General features: G+C 43.4%; 2 protein-coding genes across 3 annotated transcripts in view; both read right to left on the bottom strand.

The window, feature by feature from the left end:
- Nucleotides 1–2,788, bottom strand: part of RSU1 (Ras suppressor protein 1) — a 201,604-nt gene extending 198,816 nt beyond the window's left edge. Inside the window, exons 1-2 of one of the 2 annotated variants that reach the window (XM_027594154.2) lie at nucleotides 2,605–2,788; nucleotides 2,243–2,354 (exon numbers count right to left, since the gene is read on the bottom strand). In XM_027594154.2, coding sequence (XP_027449955.1) covers nucleotides 2,243–2,351 — 109 coding nt within the window. In that variant the 5' untranslated portion in view covers nucleotides 2,352–2,354; nucleotides 2,605–2,788. The remainder of the gene's footprint in view (nucleotides 1–2,242; nucleotides 2,355–2,604) is intronic. The other variant, XM_027594155.2, reaches the window with a different exon arrangement.
- A 6,600-nt stretch (nucleotides 2,789–9,388) lies between these two features.
- CUBN (cubilin) overlaps nucleotides 9,389–21,944 on the bottom strand; it is a 265,132-nt gene continuing 252,576 nt past the window's right edge. The window contains exons 62-67 of the mRNA XM_027595548.2: nucleotides 21,185–21,390; nucleotides 18,100–18,247; nucleotides 17,009–17,190; nucleotides 14,409–14,574; nucleotides 12,685–12,920; nucleotides 9,389–10,075 (exon numbers count right to left, since the gene is read on the bottom strand). Coding sequence (XP_027451349.2) covers nucleotides 9,968–10,075; nucleotides 12,685–12,920; nucleotides 14,409–14,574; nucleotides 17,009–17,190; nucleotides 18,100–18,247; nucleotides 21,185–21,390 — 1,046 coding nt within the window. The 3' untranslated portion in view covers nucleotides 9,389–9,967. The remainder of the gene's footprint in view (nucleotides 10,076–12,684; nucleotides 12,921–14,408; nucleotides 14,575–17,008; nucleotides 17,191–18,099; nucleotides 18,248–21,184; nucleotides 21,391–21,944) is intronic.

Below are 21,944 nucleotides of genomic sequence, written 5' to 3'. Positions count from 1 at the left end.
CTGGAGAAGGTCGAATCTCCAAATTCACTTCCACCGAACTCCCCAAGAAGCAGCCTTGTTCTTCCTCAAGCTACTTCTCTGGGAGAACAGAAGAAAGATCTTGCTTTTCACCACCTAATATTACACCGGAAACATCTTTTTCAGGAAGCAAGTGGCTATCTTTTTTTCTTCAGTACAAGGCAAGGCTTCAAAGAGATAATGCAAGTGAACCAAAATAGCTTTGCTGCTCTCCCTACTTATAAATATTACATAAAGAATCCTCTTCACAGCCAAGGGCTATAAAGTTCCCCTGCAGTGCTGAGGAACAGAGAGCCATGGGGCCAAAAGTACAGCGGAGCCGGGTCTCCTGCTTGTGCTCACCATCCTTTATTACAGCAGAGCCCCCCATGCTCACCACGACCTAGGCAGAGCTGGGAAGGGGCAGTGCAAGCACACATCCAGATCTGCCATGGCCAGTTCAGTCCCAGACACAGCGGCTCTGTTGCTGTCACCAAGAAGCCATCACCACTTGAGAGAGGCCAACTCATCTCAAGAGGCTAAGATGCTAATGAGTCCAAAAGCTAAAGCTCAGTGGCAGGAATCTTCCTGAGAGTTACCAAATGCAGACTGTCTATGACTTCCCATCCCCTGTCCTTTAGCAGAGATGTATCAAGAGCCCCAAACCCAACCTATTCTGGGCACAAACCATGGGCTCACAGTAAATCTGACTCTGCTCTCTCCATGCCTAACAAGCAATGCATCTTTTAGGGTCTCCTGGACTTCTCCCCTCCTTCTCCAATGTCACATCCTGGTCTGGATCTCATCAAACCTCAGGTCTAATCCATGAGGCTTTCCTTCATCCATCCAACATTCTGGAGCACCTACTGTGTTCCAGGCAGTATAAAGAAGGCAAATACGAGTAATGCACAGCAATATTCGCCCCGCTCTCCGATGTGGACGAGAGACATTTAGATTAAGAACACATCACAATCTCGTATAACAATAGCCAGGAAGCAAGGCATATCCACCTTCACAGAGGAGGGAATGACTGTTAGCTTGACACTGACAGAGAAGGCTTCACACAGGCTATGGCGTCTGGGCTGACTCCTGACAGGTAAGTGCGAGGATCTAGGGGGAAGAGGATACAATACTTCTAAGGCACAAGGACCTGAAAGAGTGTATCCTGGTTCAAGGAGGGCAATTTGTTCAGCATGGCGGGGACGACAAAGGCATGGAAGGGATAGGAACTAAGGTAGGTTTGGGTCACATTCAGAAAGGCTTTGCATGTCACGCCAAAGAACTTGGGGCATTACTGTCGGTAATGAAGAACCAGAAGCGTTTAAGGGAGAAGGTCCAAACTGAAGCCACAGTCAGCCTGAAGACGTGTTTTATTTCACCTATAAAGTACGTTTCAAATATCGGAATTAGTTGCCAACGTCTAAAAATTAGGGAATTTCATGTCAAAATCTGGACTCTTGTCTTCTTAACGACAACAACTATGGCAACACTAGGCCAACATCCCCAAGTGGTGACAATTGTTTGGATGTGAGTAGCAGATGTAGCAGCTGTCCCTCTTCCGACAGGATACCTTTTATGAAGTTCATGACCACCCTGACCTTGGCCCCAAAAGACATCTGAAGCTGCAATCTCTGGTTTAAAGGAGAGAGTTACTCGGTAAGATATGTTGCAGAAAAATAACACTAGAAAGCAATACAGTGAGTAAACCACAGGGTCAGCAAAACTGGAGGCAAGAGGCAAAGCACAAGGAGGAGGTAACAAACGCCTCAACTAAGGAGAAAAAAAGAGCCAGAAAAGGGCAAGGAGTCAAGAAAGGTTTAACATACTCCAGGCATAAGAACAGTTATCACAGAACTTGTGTGTGGCAATTGTTGAAGGGTCGGAGACTATATGAGGACAAAGGAGGCATGATTCAAAAGTGATTTTCAGTTAAAAATAAAGTGGGTTTTAAGTAAACTATGTGGGAAATCCACCCAAATGCCAACAATTCGCACAGACAACAGTGAGGTCCAGCCACAACCGTCTGTGATTCTTACGCTGGACTCTCAGGTTCGTCTTCCAGTCGGGACGGAACGTACGCTGATTGCTAACTTCCCGAGCCAAGCTCTCTCTCCACAGGTGATGCTTACAAGCAGGGCGTGGCGATGTGAATCATTACAACCTCTCATACCGCGGCCAGCAGCTACTGGGAAAACTTAAAAACCCTCCCGGTGCTGCAAGGGGAAGGCCCAGCCCCAGAACTTACACAAGCCGTTGACATCCAGCATGTTGGAGATGCCCCGGTCACTCATGTCCACTTCCGGCTGGTTCTTCTCCCGGCTCTCCTCCACCAACTTTTTCAGAGACTTGGACATATTCTGTACCAAACGACAACAACGAAGCACGTGGGCGACGGCTGGGGGGGGGGGGTGCAGGGATCGAAAGGGGAGACGCCCCGGGCTGGCACTGTCCAGTTTTCCCCTAGCCTTGGAAGGTGGGCATCAGGGGGCAGGGTCCCGGTGCAGGGAGGAGGAGGGGATGGGGCGGGGCAGCGGACTGGGAGGCGTCCGATACCGCTCCGGCGGCGCGCAGAGCGGCGAACCCAAGTGCGATGCCACACACACTCACCGCGGAGGGCAGCGCCTAACAGGCTGGGCGAGGGAAGCACAGGTTTCCGCAGGGCGCACCTCAGTGGCAAGAAAGGCACTTGGTCAGTGCAAAACGCAGACCGGAACGAGGAACACGCCCTGTCCCGGAGCTCGGCGCAGGCGCACACCCTGCGGCTCTCAGCTCCACGCCCCGCCCGCGCCTGACCCTTCCCAAATTAGGAGAACAGTTCACTAGACGTGGCTCGGGGGTGAGGCTCCGCCCACAAAGGAAAGTCTACCCCCGCGGCCGGCCAATCACATCCGTCATTTGGCCTCGAGACCCCGCCCGCCCCGAGGTTTATCCGTCCCCCTGGAATGCGCTCGGGTTTGCCATTCGGAGAGGACAGGGCTTGGCGCAAGCGCACTAGGATTGGCGCAGGCTCAGGTCATGGGCCGAAGCGCCGAGAGCTGTGGGCGGAAGCGGGAAAGTTTGGGGCGGGGCTGTGGAGTAAGAGGGTTGTAGCTGAACTTGGGGAGTGGGAAAGCGAAAAGTTGTCTCTCTGTGTCCTGCTTCTTTAACTGTGGTTCGATTTTCAGAAGTAGCTATCCTGAATCTCGTCCCCACAGTCGTGTCTCTGGCTGAATCATGAGCTTCTCCAGTACAAGAACCGCATCTGTATTCTCAGCACCCAGCTGGGAGTCACGGACCTCTGTGTCACGTGAAGGGGACTCTTCTCATACTGCACTCAAAATTATGCCATATTTTAGTTTGCATTCTGTTGAATGATGAATTTTTTTATACAATCTTCATTGTTTGGGTTTTTTTTTTTTTAACTAGACTTTCTGCTTTTCTTTTTCTTCCTGTGACTTCTTTACCTTATCTCTAAGAACATGCAGTTTTTCATGCCTTTCTGTTGCTTGAAATTCAATGGATTCTTTTTTAAAAAAGATTTTATTTATTTACTTATTTAAGAGAGAGAAGGAGAGCATGCACAAGCAGGGGGGAGAGGTAGAGATTCCCCACAGAGCAAGGGAGCCAGCCTGGTGGCTGAGATCTTGGACCCGGGACCCTGAGATCTTGACCTGAGCTGAAGGCAGCTGCTTAACCGACTGAGTCACCCAGGCGCCTCATCGATGAATTCGTTTTGAAGACTTTAGAAAGCTACTAACTTTCTGCTCTAACTTACTCTAATAATTTCTGGTCTTCCAGCTGAGAGGTGATCTGTAGTTTCTTTCACTTGGTTCCCGAGTTTAAACCGACCTTTCTTGTATACATCTTGCTGGGGTACCACTCTATAAAACGGTGGAGGCACAAATTCTGAGTAGTTGTAGTTGTATGTTTTAAAATGTGTCCTTTTGACCACACCTTTATAATTTGCCCAGCATGGAATTTTAGGTTCAGTATCAGTTTCTCTTTGATCTCAAAGGCATAGTTCCACTGACCTATGCTTCCAATATTGATGCTCAGAAATGTGTCATTCTCTTCACTTCTTTGCGGAGAACTGTTGTTTTCCCTTGGGAAGCATTTGTGATCTTTTAATTATTTACCATGTTCTGAAATATCACCATAATATTTCCAATTGGGGGTCTTTTTAAATTTAATCTGTTTTGCACCCATTTGGCCCTTTTTCAGCTGAAAATTCATTTCTCTCTTCCTCTCTGGAAATTGTTTCTGTTATTTCTCTGAAGTGTCTTTCCTGCCATTTTCTCTGATTTAGCATGTTCAGGAAATCCGTCAGGCAGATGGCAGCCTACTAGGACAATTTCCTTTAGTTATCTTTTTTCCCTCCTCATGTATTTTATTTATCTTCTTAACTTAATGTTTTGGGAGATATCTCAGTGTTATCTTCCAGAACTTCTATTAAAATTTTAAAGAGCAATTTTGGCTATTAACCAAAAATACTTTGTAAGACCTCTTTCTTGTTTAATCACACCAGGCTTTTGTTTCATGAGTGCACTGGTCAAATATCTCTGAGGATAACAATTTTTAAATGTCTCTTCTGTTGACAGAATTGTGTTCTTTGTGCCCTTTTCTGTTACTTTATCTAGTTCCTTCCCATTTGTACTGCTGTAATTCTTCCTGTCTGGTAATTCTTGGTTGTTTTTTCATAAATGATCATGAAGATCTGAGCTGATTTTTCTAGATAGCCGATGTGGTTTTCTCCTCTTCTATTTGTGATGTGTATTTGTTTCCCTCCTAGGTCAGCATTAATTTTCCCTGGGCTGTTGGTTAAATTTCTTCAGAGGTGAGATCCCAGTTTTATGCTTGCATGGAGTCACTAGGCTGATTTTGCTGGCAGAGGGAAATGGTGAATTGCAAGCACCAACTAATAGAGTTCTTATACCTCCTCGCACTGCACCTGCCAGCCCCAGATCCAGATAATGCCTGGAAAGTCCATTCGCAATTCTGCTGCATATTTGTCTTGAAATTGCTTTGGGCTGCAGATTCTCCGCCCCCCCCCCCCGTTTCATTTGTCAGCATGCTTTCATTCACTTCCTGTTTTCCAGAAATTTATTTTCATTTCTTTGTCATTCTCCTCTCATTCTCTTCACTGTTGCCAGTACAATTCTTAATAAAATGTGTCCCAACGTTCCAGATTTTCATAACATGGAAATGGGGCCAGCTTCCTGGGTATGTGACCTGTGCAGTAACACAAATTCCATGCTTAGCTGGGCCACGTGCTTGGTTTAATGCTCTGCTGTCACCATCTTGAAATGTTTAATAATTTTGGAACAAGGGGCCGTGAATTTTCCTTTTGCACTGGGCCCTGCAAGTTCTGTAGCCAGTCCTGCATGCAAAAGTTAATATTTATTAGAGCTTAAATCACTTCCACAGCTTCACTGCCAAGTGCTCTGTGCTTAAGTACAGTCTCTGCTATAATGCTTCCCATTAGGAGAAATGTACTACCCCCACCCCCAGCCCACAGAGCAGGCCAATCAAAGATAGAGTATGGAAGATGTCTGGTCCACATGAGGCACACCAGATTATGACAATTAAAGTAAATTAAGTAAACTTACGTAAATTATTGCATGTATCATTAATTTTAAAAATGCCTTTTTATTCTCTAAGCTGTATATAAATTTACATTTAGTTACCAAATTGAAATTTGAAAAGCAAATTTTTCATCAGATATCCAATAGTTATCATATCATTTTTCTTCCAGTGATTTCCCTCTTTAAATTGATAGTCATGGGGTGATCTGTGGTCCCAATAAGTAAAAAGTTTTTTCCATTATTTTTGATGCTGTTGTGTTATCTCTAAGTTTTTACTAAACTGACAGAAATGACATTAAAACATTTTTCTAGGTCTTATAACAGTGTCAATCTTTTTAAATAACTTTGATAGGTCTATGAAAATAGTTTATGATAAGTTGACATATTTAATAAGTCATATTTCATAAGTTCATACCTAGTCCTTCAGGCTGAATGGGAGGCACACTCCTGGGTGGTTGCCAAGGTTAAAATCATAGCTCTGTCACTCAAGTTTTATGTGTTTTCCTACCTCATTTTTCTCAACTGTAAAATGGGGGTGATGGTTCTTAGTATTCTAATTCAGTGAGTGATATATGAGAATAACACCTGACATAGGGTAAATGTTACATAGATATTAGTTCTAATTTTTCTTAATACAATTAATATTGTTAGTATTCCCTTGGTAAGTGGGTGGCAGATTTTTAACAAATTCCATCCATTAAATGGAGTTAAATGTAATAGAAAATTATGACAACTAGAACTCATATCCTGGGCATCTCCCAGCCCCAAACTGTCATTGGCCCCAACCATCCCCTAGGGCATTCTTCACAAGAATGCCTGGAATACAATATTCCACTGGGTCCAGAGAGAGCATGTGGTGGCCTCTTGCTGAGCCATCCCAAGGGTGACTCTTGCCAGTTATGGCTAAACTTACCCTGAAAACTAAAAGGAATGAGATCTGTTCTTCCTGCTAAGGTCCAGTTGTTTAGGGAGACAGAGAATCAAAAGGGAGAGAGATCAGGTGGTAGATGGAAGGCTGGCTCTCCCCAAACCTGGATTCCCAAACTATAAGCAGGGAGAGATAGGTATTCCCAGAAGAACTGAACCAGGAGTCCTAGTAAAGCCACCTTCTATGCCAAGCATTAGCCTTTTGGTTGCTGGATCATGGGGAGGCAGGAGGGACAGGTGGTGTTGGAGTTTGTCTCTTGTCCCCACCCTACCCTTCTCAAATCGATGTCTAGAATTCCCATTCTCACCTGGAATGGGATGGGCTTAAAAGGTGACCATGAGACTTTCTCCGTTCAGAAAATGATCAGTTGTGAACAAGAGTAATTTCCTTTTCTTTACGTTTGTGTTCCGTTGTATTCCTTCAGACCCACGTGGACTATCATTTTCCATTAACTTCCAAGTAAGACTTCCCCTCACCCACCCCTCAAACACATTCATTTTGCATTATAGTTTTTGGATTCCACTTAGGGCCTGAAAGCAGCATTTTGGTGTATCTCAGTATTCAACAACCAGGACGTCTGTACCAGTGTGAACTAGTTGATTGTTAGCTCTGTACAGGGGTGATGGCTCAGAATGAAGCCTCATGAAGATGCAATTTGGGAGCAAGGAAGTTATCACTTAGCCATTAGATTTGGGAAGCTGGCTTAATATAAATTTCATCAGATAAGGAAATTGAGAATTTTGCCTCAGGATACGAGACAAGATGGCCCTAGGAAATGGATTTTTTGAAGTAGGAAGACATCAGTTGATGTATGGCTGTCATGTCCCCCACTTTATCCTTGGTGTGCTTACTGCATGTCACATTGGAAATGTTAAATAAGCATGTATAAATGAGTGAATTAAATTAAAGCAGAACCGGAGGAAATGAGATGGGTCTTATTAGTGAGAGATGACATGAACTTAAAATCAAAAAAACTCTAAAGATTCCACTAAGAAAGAAAAAAACCATTAGAACTAATAAATGAATTTGGTAAAGCAGCAGGATACAAAATCAACGTATAGAAATCAGTCGCATTTCTCTTCACTAACAACAAACTATCTGAAAGAGAAATTAAAAAGCAATCCCAATTATAATTGCATCAAAAATGATAAAATACTTAGGAATAAATGTCACTAACTGAAAACTATAAGACACTGATAAAAGAGATTGAAGAAGACACAAATAAATGGAAAGATATCACAGGTTCTTGGATTGGAAGACTTAATATTGTGAAAATACATGTGCTACCCAAAGCGATCTAGAGATTCAAAGCAATCCCAATAAAAATTCCAATGGTATTTTTCATAAAATTACAAAAACAATCCCCAAATTAGTTTGAAACCAGAAAAGACTCTGCATAGCCAAAGCAATTCTGATTAAAAAAGGAGCAAAGCTGGGGGCATCACACTTCCTGAGTTCAAGCTAGATTACAAAGCCATCGTAATCAAAACAGTATGGTATTGGCATAAAAACAGGCACATAGATCAGTGGAACACAAGAGAGAGCCCAGATATAAGCCCTCATGTATATGGGCAGCTAGTATTTGACAAGGGTATCAAAAACACACGATGGGGAAAGGACAGTCTCTTCAATAAATGGTACTAGGAAAACTGGAATAGCCAGCCACATGCAAAAGAATGAAACTGGACCCCTATCTTATACTACTCACAAACATTAACTCAAAATGGATCAAAGATTTAAATGTAAAACCTGAAACTGTAAAAATGCTACAAGAAAATACAAGGGGAAAAGGTCCTTAACATCAGCCTTAGCAATGATTTCTTGGTTAAGTCGCCAAAAGCACAGGCAACAAAAACTAAAATAAACAAGTAAGATCACATTAAACTAAAGAGCTTCGGCACAACAAAGGAAACCAACAATAAATTGAAAAGACAACCTCCGGAATGGGAGAAATTATTTTTTTCCTGTTTTAAGTTTTCCGATTTAAAAAATACATTATAATATTGACTATGCTTTCTTGAAATTGGTATATATACCTCCTGGATATTCTCATATGCCTCCTAGGAAAGTGTATCTCTCTACTGAAATTGACTCTTGTTGATACCATTACTCTAATGATACAATCTGAGATCAAATCTTCTTTTACTCTTTGTCAGCTGCATTCATTAATCTTGCCTTCAGATGAAATTTCTGTCATTTCATATGTTACAGTCAAACTTTCTCCATTTCCTGTACCTTGGTGACTCATTTTTAGGTAAAAGAGCAAAATATTGTATCTCCCCCTATGAAATTTCATCTTGAGTTTTTTCCATTGCTCTGGCTTGTCAGGACCCTGTGGGTTGGATGGTGCTTTCATCACACGCACCATTCTTTCCCAGAGGGAGTCAGCTATAAAGTTGATGTATCTACCCATAACACAGAATTAAGGAAAGCAGGAATATTATTTTTTTAAAGATTTTATTTATTTATTTGAGAGAGAGAGAGAGAGCGCGCAAGCACGAGTAGGGGGGAGAGGCAGAGGAAGAGAGAGAAGCAGACTCCCCGCTGAGGGTGGAGCCTGACGTGGGGCTCGATCCCAGCCCCGCGAGATCATGACCTGAGCCAGTCGGACGCTTAACCAACTGAGCCACCCAGGTGCCCCAAGGAAGCAGGAATTTTAAAGGTGAGAATATTTTATTTATGTGGCTCTGTACTCTGTGCAGAATTAATTTTTCTGGCACTTGAGTATTCCAGTAAGATGAAGTAACACATTCCATAGCTTCTTTCATTCACTTTGTCCCATGTTGTTATTAAGACTTAACTTTGCATATTTAATATAGGCACTCTTGCTTTGATAAAGGCCGCAGGAAACTTTATAAAAGCGTGGCTAAGCAATTGATGACTCTAGAGACTGTGTTGGGAAACTAGGAGTAGACAGTGGTGGGACTTCTAGAAATGAAAGCGCAGAGAAGTTAAGGCAGAACTGAACGAGGAGTGCTAGAATGCAAATTCAGGCAGCGTGGTTTTAGAGTTCCTATTCTGAAGGATTTGCGTAGTTCATCAAAATGTAAAAATTCAACCTGAAAACTTACATAGACCTACTAGTGAAAGACGAAACTGTGATGAGTTACAAATTCATGCAGCATCATTATGTACCATTCAATCATGTTTATTACACCTCATTTGACATTCACAGGGAAAATCATACTATCTCAACATGAACTTTTGACAATTGACATCACATATGCCATCATTATTTCCAACTCTTTAAGGAATTTTAAAAAATGTTCAGCTTAAAAGTGTTACGAGTAAGGATGACATGCACAGCCAAGACTAAAGTAGCTACATTCTATATATTTTTTAAAATGTACAGACATTGATTCCACACATATTTTGGTGAAAGAGAAAGCTCAGGTAATTCCCAGTGGGCCAGGCAGAATGCCGTATCAGGATGGCAGACTTCTGTCCAATATTGTGTCAGTGGGCCCTGCAGGGGACGCAGCTAGCTGTCCCAAGTTAATCGGAACGCGGATGGATGCACTGCATACTCCGCATGAAATCTTATGAAGACCCGATGTGAGGATGCCGTAAAGGGAGCTATGTTGGTGTCCTAAAATTGAAAAGAAAAAAAAGGTAACAAATCATATATTTCACAAATTTGAACATTTTGCTGGAAATGTTAGCCTAGCAAAAAAGTACTACATAAAGAAACTTTATAGAATTTACAGTAACCCTGCATATTTTTCTAGAAGTAATCTTGCTAAGAATTAATATAGATACCTTACAAAAGAATATTGGTGGTGGGGAGGGAGACTGAGGGGAAATGGAGATTCACTGCTAGAGGATACAGAGTTTCTTCTTGGGATAATGAAATGTTCTAGAATTGATTGTGGTGTGAGCTACATAACTCTGAATCTACTAAAACCTACTGAATGTACACTTTAAGAAGATGAATTCTATGGTTTGTGAATATTATACCTCAATGAAATTATCATTAAAAATTCAACTTCTTACTGAAATTTTAATTTTTCTGATGGAAACACATACTTATTTTTGCCACTAAAATAATCATATCAGTAAAGTATACAACTTTCCCTCGTGAACATCTGTAGATTCTTTTAGAATTTATTTTCATATCCTTTCTGTCTTTAATAAATGGCACTGTGAAACAAGGATATCCACATACAAAGGAATGAAACTATGCCACGCACAAAAATCAACTCAAAATGAGTTAAAGACCTGAGACCATGAAACTCCTAGAAGAACACATGGGCAGTAAGCTCCTTGACATCGGTTTTGGCGATGATTTTTTGGACTTGATACCAAAAGCAAAGGCAACAAAAGCAAATATAAACAAGAGGAACTATATCAAACTAAAAACTCCTGTACAGCAAAGGAAACCATCAACAAAATGAAAAGGCAACCTACCGAGTGAGAGAAAATATTTGCAAGTTATGTATCTGATAAGGTGTTTACATCCAAAATATATAAAGAACTCACACAACTCAATAGCAAAAACAAACAGTCCAATTAAAAAATGGGCAAAGGACCTGACTGGACATTTTTCCAAAGAAGACGTGCAGATGGCCAACAAGTACATGAAAAGATGCTCAACATCACTAAACATCAGAGAATGCGAATCAAAACCACAATGAGATATCCCTTCCTACCTGTTAGAATGGCTATTATAAAAAATACGAGAAATAACAAGTGTTGGCAAGGATGTGGAGAAAACGGAATCTTCATCCATTGTTGGTGGGAATGTAAATTGGCGCAGCCACTGTGGAAAACATTATGGAAGTTGCTCAAAAAATTAAAAACAGGACTTCCATATGACCCAGAAATTCTCCTTCTGGGAATTTATCCAAAGAAAACAAAAACACCAACTTGAAAAGATATCTGTACCCCTATGTTCACTGCAGCATTATTAATGATAGCCAAGATGTAGAAGCAATTTAAGTGTCCCTCAACGGACAAAATGAATAAATATATGATATATATATCATATAATAATAACAATAATAATAATAATAATAATAATAATAATAATAAAGGAGTATTATCCAGCCATCTGGAAGGAAATCCTGCTGGTTGTGTCAACATGGAAGGTCCTCGAAGTCATTATGCTAAAGTGAAATAAGTTAGAAAGATAAATACTATGTGATCTCACTTATTTGTGAAAACTAACAAAACAAAACCAAACTCTCAGATACAGAGAACAGATTGATGGCTGCTAGGGGTGGGAGGTGGGAGTGGGTGAAACGGATGAAGGGTGTCTGTCAAAAGGTACAAACTCGCGGTTACAATTAAGTCCTAGGGATGTACTGTACAGCAGGGAGACTGTAGTTAGTAACACTGTAGTGTATATTTGAAAGTTGCTGAGAGAGTAGACCTTAAAAATTCTCATCACAAAAAAAATCCCAAATTTATGTTATGCACCTGAAATTAATATGTCAATTTTATCTTAACTTTAAAAAGCCAAACAAATCTTTAGATTTCTAGCTGCTGTAATTCCCTGTCCAGTTAATTAGAAAGCCCAACTAAGTAAAGAGCAGAACAGCAGGAAACAGACACGCTCTCCACAGCGCTCACATTTCCCTTCCTGGAAAGCCCTGCATCTGCTCACAAAATGAGAGGACGGTGAGGGCAGAGGCAAGCAATACTGAGTCACTGTCAGAACCCTCACTTGATGGGAAGATCTAGGACATCAGAACTTTACGAAAACAAACTGCTAGTCACGAGACCCATCTTCAATCTCCCTTTTTATTTTCTTCCAAGAATTCCTGCAATTTTCAACAAGAGGTAGATGAAATGGAGCCAAGTGTCCAAATTGTCCATAGTTGCCTTCATGGAGACAACAATATGGGTATTCAATCCTGGGCAGCACATTGAAATCATGTATGGAGCTTTTAAAAGACAACGTACAGCAGCCCGTGTCCCAGAAATTCTGAGTCAGCCGGTGCGAGTGAGCTCTGCCAAGTCTGGACCTCGAAACCCCCGCACACGCCATTCTGCTGGAGTCTGGGAACGAGTACTAGTAATTCCAAGAAATGCCCACTAGGTGGCACTCGTGCTCCCCAAATAGAAAGGAAAATAGGAAGCTGCTGAAATTTGTAAGAGGCTTGTGCTTTGTACTTTGCATGCGTCTGCCTTTAGAAGTATATACTGTTATTATTTAAAAATAATAAATGGAAATTTTAAAATGTTCGTTTTACTCACTGCCCCACAATATGGTCCAGAGGATGGAGAATTAGCATCCGGTCCACTGTAGAGGATGAGGTAGTTCTGGACACAGTCTCCGGGATCATCAATGCTGATAAAGTAGAAGCTGATGGTGACAGGTCTGCCAGCAGGTGCAATGATGGCCCATTCGCAGTGAGTGTTGTTTGGGTAAGTGCCTGGATAGCCGGGGCTGGTGAAGGAGCCACTGTCTCCATAAAGAGTCCCACCACAGCCTGCAAGGAAACCAACGCAGGACGTTTGACTGAACAAAGTGGAAACCATCCCCGTGTGAAGAAATAAGATGGTGGCTATTTTCTCAAAATGCTGAGACCCTCGGCAAGAATAGAGGAGGCAGAAACCCCTTTCCTGCTCTTTTTGTGGGCTATATCCCGCCCACCCCTCACCACGACCTCCTCCCACCCCCCGCCCCCTCCTTCCCCCATAGGTTCTGCTCCCTGCATCTCGTGACATGGGGGCCACTCCTTCCAGGACACTTCTTTGAAAACAGTGGGTTGAGAACACAATGGGAAAACCAAGAACCTGGTAGAGTAGCTATAGGAGAGAGTAATTAAAGTCGTTGTGTACTTTTGACAGTGTAGGGTGGGCCCTCCATATGCCCTCAGTGGATGATGGTGATGGGAGTGAAGTCAAATTAAAAGTGAAATTCCAGGGCTAAACCCAAAGAGTGTGTCATTGTAGGTTTCGACAAGAATTATTTTATTGTGTAAGTGACTTTCCCAAGCTTATAACACAGTGCCAAGATTGACTGTCTGCCAGAGTTCCGTGAGTATTAGTGTTAATTTGCGTATGAACGCTGTCATGATTTAGACCGGATACCCTGGGGACCCAGATATCCTGCTACGCACAGGAAGAAACCACACTGCACAGTAGTATTAAAAGGTGCTGAGCTGGGTGTCTGACCCCTGGAGGTATAGTGTTGCTTCTACCACAATCTAGCAGTGCATTCTGGAAAATTCATTAACCTCGTGTTTTATATCCTCCTCTGTAAAATCAGGGCTTTGGAGATCGTCTGCAAGCATCTTTAGCTGCCAAGATTTAAATTATTTCTTGTCCCTCAGTCTACTGAAAATAAGTCATTGTTATCATTCTTACTTGGAAAGTTTTTAGATATTTCTAAATACCTAAATGGGACATCTCCTAAAGATAGTCCTCCTCTCTTGAGTTAAATATATTGACATGACTTAAATTTCCTTCAGTTATTTGATAAACTACCAAACAAACACTCAGGAAGTTACTTACTGCCCTGAAAAAAAGCAATTAGCCTCCAGGACTGTGAAGAAATGACAGGCGCTGCAAGAGGAGAAGGTGCTTATTTATAGCCAAGTATGTGTTAGTGCCTTGGCTCTGGGTACACATGCGGTTTTTTAAAAAAATACAACAAAATCAGAAATTATAAAAAATTTTAAAATCTGTATCTTATCTATGCTTCATATGTACATATGTATGCACTCCTATATTTCCACATGTTACTAGATATATTTATCTATATGTGAGGGAAAAGCAGGCTTCCCACTGAGCAGGGAGCCCGATGCGGGGCTCGATCCCAGGACCCTGGATCATGACCTGAGCTGAAGGCAGACACTTAACCGACTGAGCCCCCAGGCATCCTGGTATGGTCACTTTTATTTATCTTTTCTTATTAGACCCCCTGGGTTTTTCTCACCTACATCAATTTCCCTTATAATGTGCAAGTGTCTTACCAGAGGGTGATGAGGTCCAGAGAATTTCATACCCATGGCTGGAAGTCACCCTGTCACTCTTAAACCGTAGGTATAGTTGATTGTTTTGAGAGAAGATGGGATTTGGCAGCAGAGTTCCACAGTACGTGCCAAGTAATGGTGAACTGCTGTCACTTCCATTTCTTACCTGGAAAAGGGAGCCATTAATTACTATACCTAAGCATATTATCCTTTCTTCTCTGGTTTTTCATTGCTACCCATTGACATATGAGAATCTGAATGACAACCTCTTTGGGAAAAGCTTTGTCTTTTTATGTGCTTAAGAATGAAGGGTTTTCTGAAAATACACCCAGAAGTCACGTTCTCTTGCAAAGGACAGAAACATCCAATTTGTAAATCAAAAACCATTTGTGTTTGAATTCAGAACTATCTGTGATTTTCAAAAAGATTGGAGGGGATATTGCCTCCTCCGTTTCCAGTCACTTCTATTATGCTTTATTCATTATACCGTGTGTGTTTTTTTTTTCCCCATACACTGGCTAAGAAGGGGCTATGAAAAAAAAAAAGCAATGTGCAAAGTATAATAAAGTTCACAACCAAAGGGATTTTGGGATGGGAAAAGGACAGAACTCAATAAATCTATGAAACGGACTGTTACGTAATCTTAAAAACACAGTCTGAAGCTGAATAGATTTTTTTTTAATTCATTGCTTAGAGTAGACGCATATAAAAACAGGAAATGAGTCAGTGGGTAAGTACGGGTAACCGCAGTGAACTCAGCCAACTTCTGCGCACTCTCAGCCCTCTGAGGAGGACTCTTGAGGAGTATTAAAGAAATGTTATCCAGACAACGTAGAGCTGGAACCGGCTCAACATGTATGAATGATGATTTTATTGACACATGTATTCAAATTCTTGGATGTTCCTCCGTTCCCTTTATAATTTCATCGTTTAACGTTTGGTTAATTGCTGGTTGTCTTGAGTCAGAGAGGTTCTTCAGAGGCACCATGGCTAGTCTAACTGGGTGGTGTTGACCTAGAGTGAGATGCTTTTTAGGTTGATGGAGTAGCAGTGGGAGACAACAGTGCCTTTCTGGTGCTTTTTGGCTTACTCTTCTAAGTGGCTTTGCGGTGGATGGAGCAGGCAGTGAGCCACCCGCCGACAGAGATGGCCACCATATTCAGGAACACTGGAGGGCCATACCCGCTCCCCCTCTTTCCCCTGGATCCTGTTTTAGAAAGCTCTGCTCTGAGAGGAGAAGTGGGGTATCATTTCCAGCTAGCATCCTCCCCATTTTTCTGGGCACAGGAAGAACGGATCAACAAGACCAATAAACATCTCTGAGCCATTAGAGGACCCTGAAAAGGGAGGCGAAGGCACGAAAAACAAACACGGATTCCAAATGTGATCCAGGACTTGGCTTTTGTGTGGTAGCAACACGGTCACAGTCCTCACCGAGAAATTTCTGTTCCTGGCATAGTTAACGTGAATGGAGGGGTGAGTTTTGCGCATAGGGCTGCCAGTAAACCATGCCAGTCCTCCTACCAAAAACCAGACGGGGCTGCACTTTACGGGCCTGACTTGTGGTTTCCTGTCTTTGCGTACTGGATAGGAAGTTTTGAACCACGTACTGAGGACTCTTGTGTACGTGTACTCTTGTGTACAAAGCTCATCCAGAGCGCGTCCGGTAAGGTTTACATTCAAATTTCATCCACAGAGAAATTCAGCATCTTTGGTGACACTGTCTCCAGTGACATTGCAGTTTACTGCCTAAGAATGAATACATTTCCAAAAGAGTTTGCAAAGGACACGCAAGTGAGCTCTGGGGTTTTCATGGTAAAATACAGGCACTGCGCTCCACACGGCGTCTGCCTCAGTTATGGGCTCATTCAGAACACCCTCCTGTGAGCGACAGTATAGTTTTTGCTTACACAGTGTAGGTGGTACAGAGCACAAAGGACGCAGAAGGGGCTCTTGTGGTGGGGCTGGAGACTCACAGAGGTGCAAGTGCTCCCAGAGCTTGGTTCTGCTTCTTCCAGGGCCCTGGATGGTTCTCTCTGAACCCACACATCACCTCCTTTGGGACGCTTCTCTGTCCCCAAAACTGAATTAGGTGCTTCTAATCATGCTGACTCTGTAGTGTGCATACTATTTCCTGTCTTTCTTATGGACTGTGAGCCTCCTGGGAGGGCCCTGACTATGTCTTGTTCCCTATTGCATTTCCAGTGCCTGGACCTGGAAGATGCTTGGTAAATATTTATGGCATGAAAAAATAATGAACAAATTATGAACAAGTAAGGGATCCATGATTAGAAGTAGCAGAGACAGAGGTGAAAAATCTTCCGTGATCCATCTTTTAAATAGTTCATCTATTTATTTTTTTAAATTATTTATTTATTTGAAAGAGAGAGAGCATGAGAGAGAGAGAGAGAGAGATCACTAGCAGGGGGGAGGAGCAGAGGGAGAGGGAGAAGCAGGCTTCCCGCCGAGCAGGGAGCTCCACATGGAGCTGGATCCCAGAACACCGGGATCATGACCTGAGCCCAAGGCAGACCTTAACTGATGGAGCCACCCAGGCGCCCCTTATACAGTTCATTTATATGATATCCAAACTATGTTACCTCCAAGAAATCGTGCGTGCATTCACTTGAGTCCTCGATGCCAAACGAATGAAAAAAGAGGGAAATAGTATGGTTCTGTGGGGCTGTGAGGATAACAGTGCAATCCAAGTTATTGTCGTAATTATCTGGCCATCCAGGGCTCTTCAGATTGCCAAATGCCTTGTTATAGTCTCTGTTGCAACCTTAGGGGAAAAAAATTTCACAATTAATGTATGCATCCCAATATTTCATGCTCTTTCAACCTGACGGAAAGAATTCAAAAAGATGATTAAATTTAAACAAACTTCAGAAAAAAGCTAATACCAGCCCTTTCACTTCCCTTTGAGATAAGTGAGGTCAGAGGAAGTAAGTTATGGCACAGAGAGCAAATGTAATTCAGTGTCTCCTTAACATAAAACATATTTCCCCACGGGAAATATGAAACGTGAGCCTTCTCCTTTGAAGAGGTATGTTCTAGCATTCTCTGCACTGTTCTGATCACACTGAGGTGGAGTGGGCTGACATCTAGACTCTTAAAGGCACAAAGTCTCTGCATCCAAGACAGACTTTTGTCTGAGGATTTCCATTTACATCCTCGGAGGAATTACTTGTTCTGATAGAATTGGTAAATTGCTGTTCTGTATCATTTTGGGTAAAAAATAGGTAAAACCATCCCAAATATTTCTGTTTGTTTGTTTTAATCAAAGGCAGCTTTGGTTTTAATCAAGCTGGAGATGAACATCAAATAATGTCTTCTAGAAATAAACTTCTTAGCTGTAATCATAATCAAATAACACTTTCAGGACTTCTTGGTTTTTACAAAATAACTTCCTAAGGTACAGTGAGTTCCATATGCAGTCAAGCGGATAATTAATAAGGCAACGGGTATATACTTAAATTAGCTCCCTGAACTTTGAAGAATATGCTGGTATTCTAAACATTTAAATTAGTATCATAGTCACTTTACCTCTTCAGAAACCAGCTTTAGTAATTTGCTCAAGTGGGCCTGGCTTCTAGTTAAAATTCTTACCTCACTGTGGGTGTGGTTCATGTTAACAGGCCCCCTCACGGGAGCGGATTCTGGCAGGAATGGTGACGCTTTCAGGGCTCACCTGCAATCTGATAGGTAAAACCCACTCTAGAGTTTCCGCTGAGGACTTCGGATTTGAAGATGACAATGGCCGTGCTCCCAGAAGAATAGAACGTTGGCGCCGCCGAAGCATTTCTGCCACAGACCAGAAGCCCTGGATTTGAGTGACTCTGAAATGAAATGGAAGCCATATCACACTAGATTTGGTCTCAAAAGAGAAGAGGCCGTAGTGGAAACTAAACTGCATATAAAAGTATGGCTTAAATATTCAGCCATGGGGGGACGCTTGGGTGGCTCAGTCGGTTAAACGCCCGCCTCTGGCTCAGGTCAGGATCTAGGGTCCTGGGATCGAGCCCTGCTTTGGGCTCTCTGCTCAGCGGGGAGTCTGCTACTCCTTCTCCCTCTGCCCCCCCCCACTCTCCCTCTGCCCCTCCCCCCACTTGTGCACTCTCTCTCTCTCTCTTCTCTCAAATAAATAAATAAATAAAATCTTTAAAAAAAATTCAGCCATGGAAACTGGTTACAGTGTTCGAAGCCCCCAGCAACCAGGGCTTGGAATGCACAAACGTCTCACACTCCCCAAGGGGCTGGAGGGCAAGGCCAAGTTTCTGCTGAAACCAGGAGACAGACACAGTGTGCGGATGAGACCCTTTCCCCCTCAGGCGGCTTCACAGCCAAAGGCCTGTGCAGTTGCTCTGAGCACATCCAGGCTGAGATGAACTGAGCTCAATACAGTTCCACTGGGTCTCCCTATAGTCCTGAACCCCAGAAGCCTAACTCGGCAGGGCTCCCAGCACTCCCCACCCCTGAGCTCATCTAACAGGACTTTGGCAACACTGGGAATCCCCCAAGGCAGCCCCTCCCTGCAATGAGGTACCCGTTTCCCCTTTGCGAAACCTGGGCAGCCCTCCTGACCTCTCAAGATAATAAGGTAATGGGGTCCAGCGCCTACCCAGCCTTGCTTAAAAACCACCGGCACCAAAGGTAAGACATTTGCTGTCTTTCACTCGTGGGCGCCTACTGACAGGCCCACTTCCCACCCGTGCTTGCGAGCTCCTGTTGCTGATGTCTGTTTCTGCCCCCCGCCCCCCAGCCTCCTGCTGCTGGTCCTTCCCTAACCTGGCCTGCAGCCTCCTCTGAACTTCCACTGCAGCGTTAACCGCCACGGTATACATCTGTACATAGCCTTTCCACTTTGGGGCCTTGAGTGAAGTTTGGGTCTCCTGCAGCCTCCTGGTGGAGGCCATTCTTGTCCCATAGTCCACAATTCCTTGAGTAGGAATAGCGGTGGGGGGCTGAGGGGTGGAGGGGTTCCGCAGGTCGCTCCCTGCAGTACCTAGCCTTGCATCAAAGCCAGTTTTCCTTGAGGGTCTCTATGTCTGGCCTAAGATTCCTCTGACCCTTCTCACCATTCCCACTTTCCCTCTGGTGACTTTCCTTCATTAAAGACTCGGGTCTTAGCTCGTCATCATCCCCGGCACCCCGCTTCCTTTCTCAACCCTCGGAGGTTTCGATGTTTTTATAGATGATCCACTAAACCCTAATCTGCATTCCTTACTGCCAATGACTTTCACCTCCACTCTCTGTGGTTGCCTATGCCAGCTGTTCATCAGCAATCATGCCTCCAACACATGATCCTCACATGAACTTCCAACTGTATCTTCTCCTCCTACTCTCGGACACCTGGAGAGTTCCAGTTTCTCCCAGTTATCAGTCAATTTCCCATCTTTCCTCCCAACCTACCCACGCTGAAACCCTCTGCTCTTTCCTTTATTCATTCAAAGGACATTATTCATTTATGACAAATACTAGGTCTTCCTTGAGGCCCATCCAGCTGTTGTTATGATTCAGAGCTGCCTTGTGCCCTGTGAGTAGCATTTCCCTACTCAGATGGGAGTCTGCTCTGATCCCCATCATCTCAGCTTTGGGAAGCAATGGGAAATTGAAAGAGCTTTAACCAAAGGGCATTGTTCTGCTTGGCTCTAAGACCTTCTAGGAAGGGTACCACCAGGGAATAGGAATCTCATTCTGAAAACCACTGCCAATGGATCATCTCACACCTTGGCCACGGTGGGAGCCTGGGGTATGTCTCAGTGCCTGAGCTTTCTGAAAATTCAACAAATATGGTGTCTGCCCAACTGCCAACTCCTCCCAGACCTCTCCAATTGGAGTCAGCCAAACCGGATTTTTTTACCACCAAGATCTATGCGTAAACTAGGGGACCCCAGATTTATAATAAGGAGGACCCCCAAAACTCAGGAAGGGATAGATTGGACCCTCTGCTATTGCCAGCCTGTGGGGGGTTGAATATGACGTCCTGGGAATGAATGGGGGCAGATTAGTTGCTCCTCAAACTGCTGAAAGACAATCCAGGGCCCCAGGGGTTTTCCCGGGGATCCACCCTCCAGTCATGACTCCACACTTTACACGGGCTCCGTGGAGAATCTCATGACTTGTGTTAATTTAGCTATTGACCCATGTAATGATGACACCCAGCTCTTCAGGCCTTCTGTTAGTATCACGCATCTACATCCGATTGTCTCCTCAAAGTCTCAGCCCACGGGCAATTCTCTTTCTCTGTGTAAAATCAAAACAGCTTTCTCTTTTTTTCTCTCTTACATGACCATGAATATAGTCCCACCGGACTGGTGCCAAATGGCCTCGTAACTGATTTCCCTGTGTCCCACGCTGACCCCTTCAGTTCCTCCTATCCACAGACCCCCCCCCCCCCGCCCTCAACTGCAGGAGCCTTGGTCCTTCAGTGGCAGAACACTGAAGTTGTTCATCAAAAATTTAGATGAATAGGTGCCATGTGGGGAACTCAGTATCGCAGGGTGGGGCCCTGGCGGATGCACTTTTATCTAGACACCCAGATGTTTCTTGTGCACAAGGAAGTTTGAGAGCTCCCCACCTACAAGACCAAGTGAAGGTTTCTTAATGCCGGAATAGAGGGTTTTGTATAGGGCTGTATATGTATGTTTTGGATATGTTAAGCTGGAGGTAAGTTTGAGAATCTATTTAATTATGCCCTCATTATTTCAAGTGTTTTGCAAATACTGGTGAACAAGATCATTAGATGGGACTGTCCTGCATCCTCTGATTGTTACCTCAGGCGAGTCCTGAAACTCGAAGTAATTCCGGTCACAGTCTTGGGAGAGCAGCCGCAGGGTCCACACTGTTATCTTGACCTGCTGATGTGGGGGAGCTTCGAGGACCCAAGTACACGTGGAAAATAGGATTTCTGAGTTTGATGAATTGGGTGATGAAACACTCTGCGGGGTCCAAGTTGCATTATACGTCCCACCACAAGGCACTGGAAAAAGAGAACAGCTTATAAGGCAAATTTTACTCATATGTCCACATAACACACAATGTTTAAAATTCAGCCTTCCCTACCCTTCCAGCCCAAAGAACTGTAGTTACATCATTCTATGAAGAAGGTAGGGTATTCTTCACTAAAAATCATACCAAATTTAGGGGCGCCTGGGTGGCTCAGTTGGTTAAGTGTCTGCCTTCGGCTCAGGTCATGATCCCGGGGTCCTGGGATCAAGTCCCATGTCGCGCTCCCTGCTCAGGGCTGGGGGGGGGTAGGGGAGTCGGCTTCCCCCTCTTTCTCTGCCCTCCCCCCCACCTGCTCATGCCCCTTCTCTCTCTCTCTTAAATAAATAAAAATCTTTAAAAAAAGGATCGTACCAAATTTGTATCACCAATTAAACAGAGTAATTAACATGGTATTTAGTAAGTGACATTGAGTTTAGATTGGAATTAACACTGAGTTTAGTAATTAACATTGAGTTGAGATAGAAGCATGGTGTTATTTTTTAGTGCATTAATACACATTTCATAAAACACAAAAATGTCTCCATT

Source organism: Zalophus californianus, chromosome 9 (genome assembly GCF_009762305.2).
Source record: "Zalophus californianus isolate mZalCal1 chromosome 9, mZalCal1.pri.v2, whole genome shotgun sequence".
Classification (NCBI taxonomy): Eukaryota; Metazoa; Chordata; class Mammalia; order Carnivora; family Otariidae; genus Zalophus; species Zalophus californianus.
The sequence above is the reverse complement of the archived record's forward strand: the minus strand, read 5'-3'. Positions and strand labels throughout refer to the sequence as shown.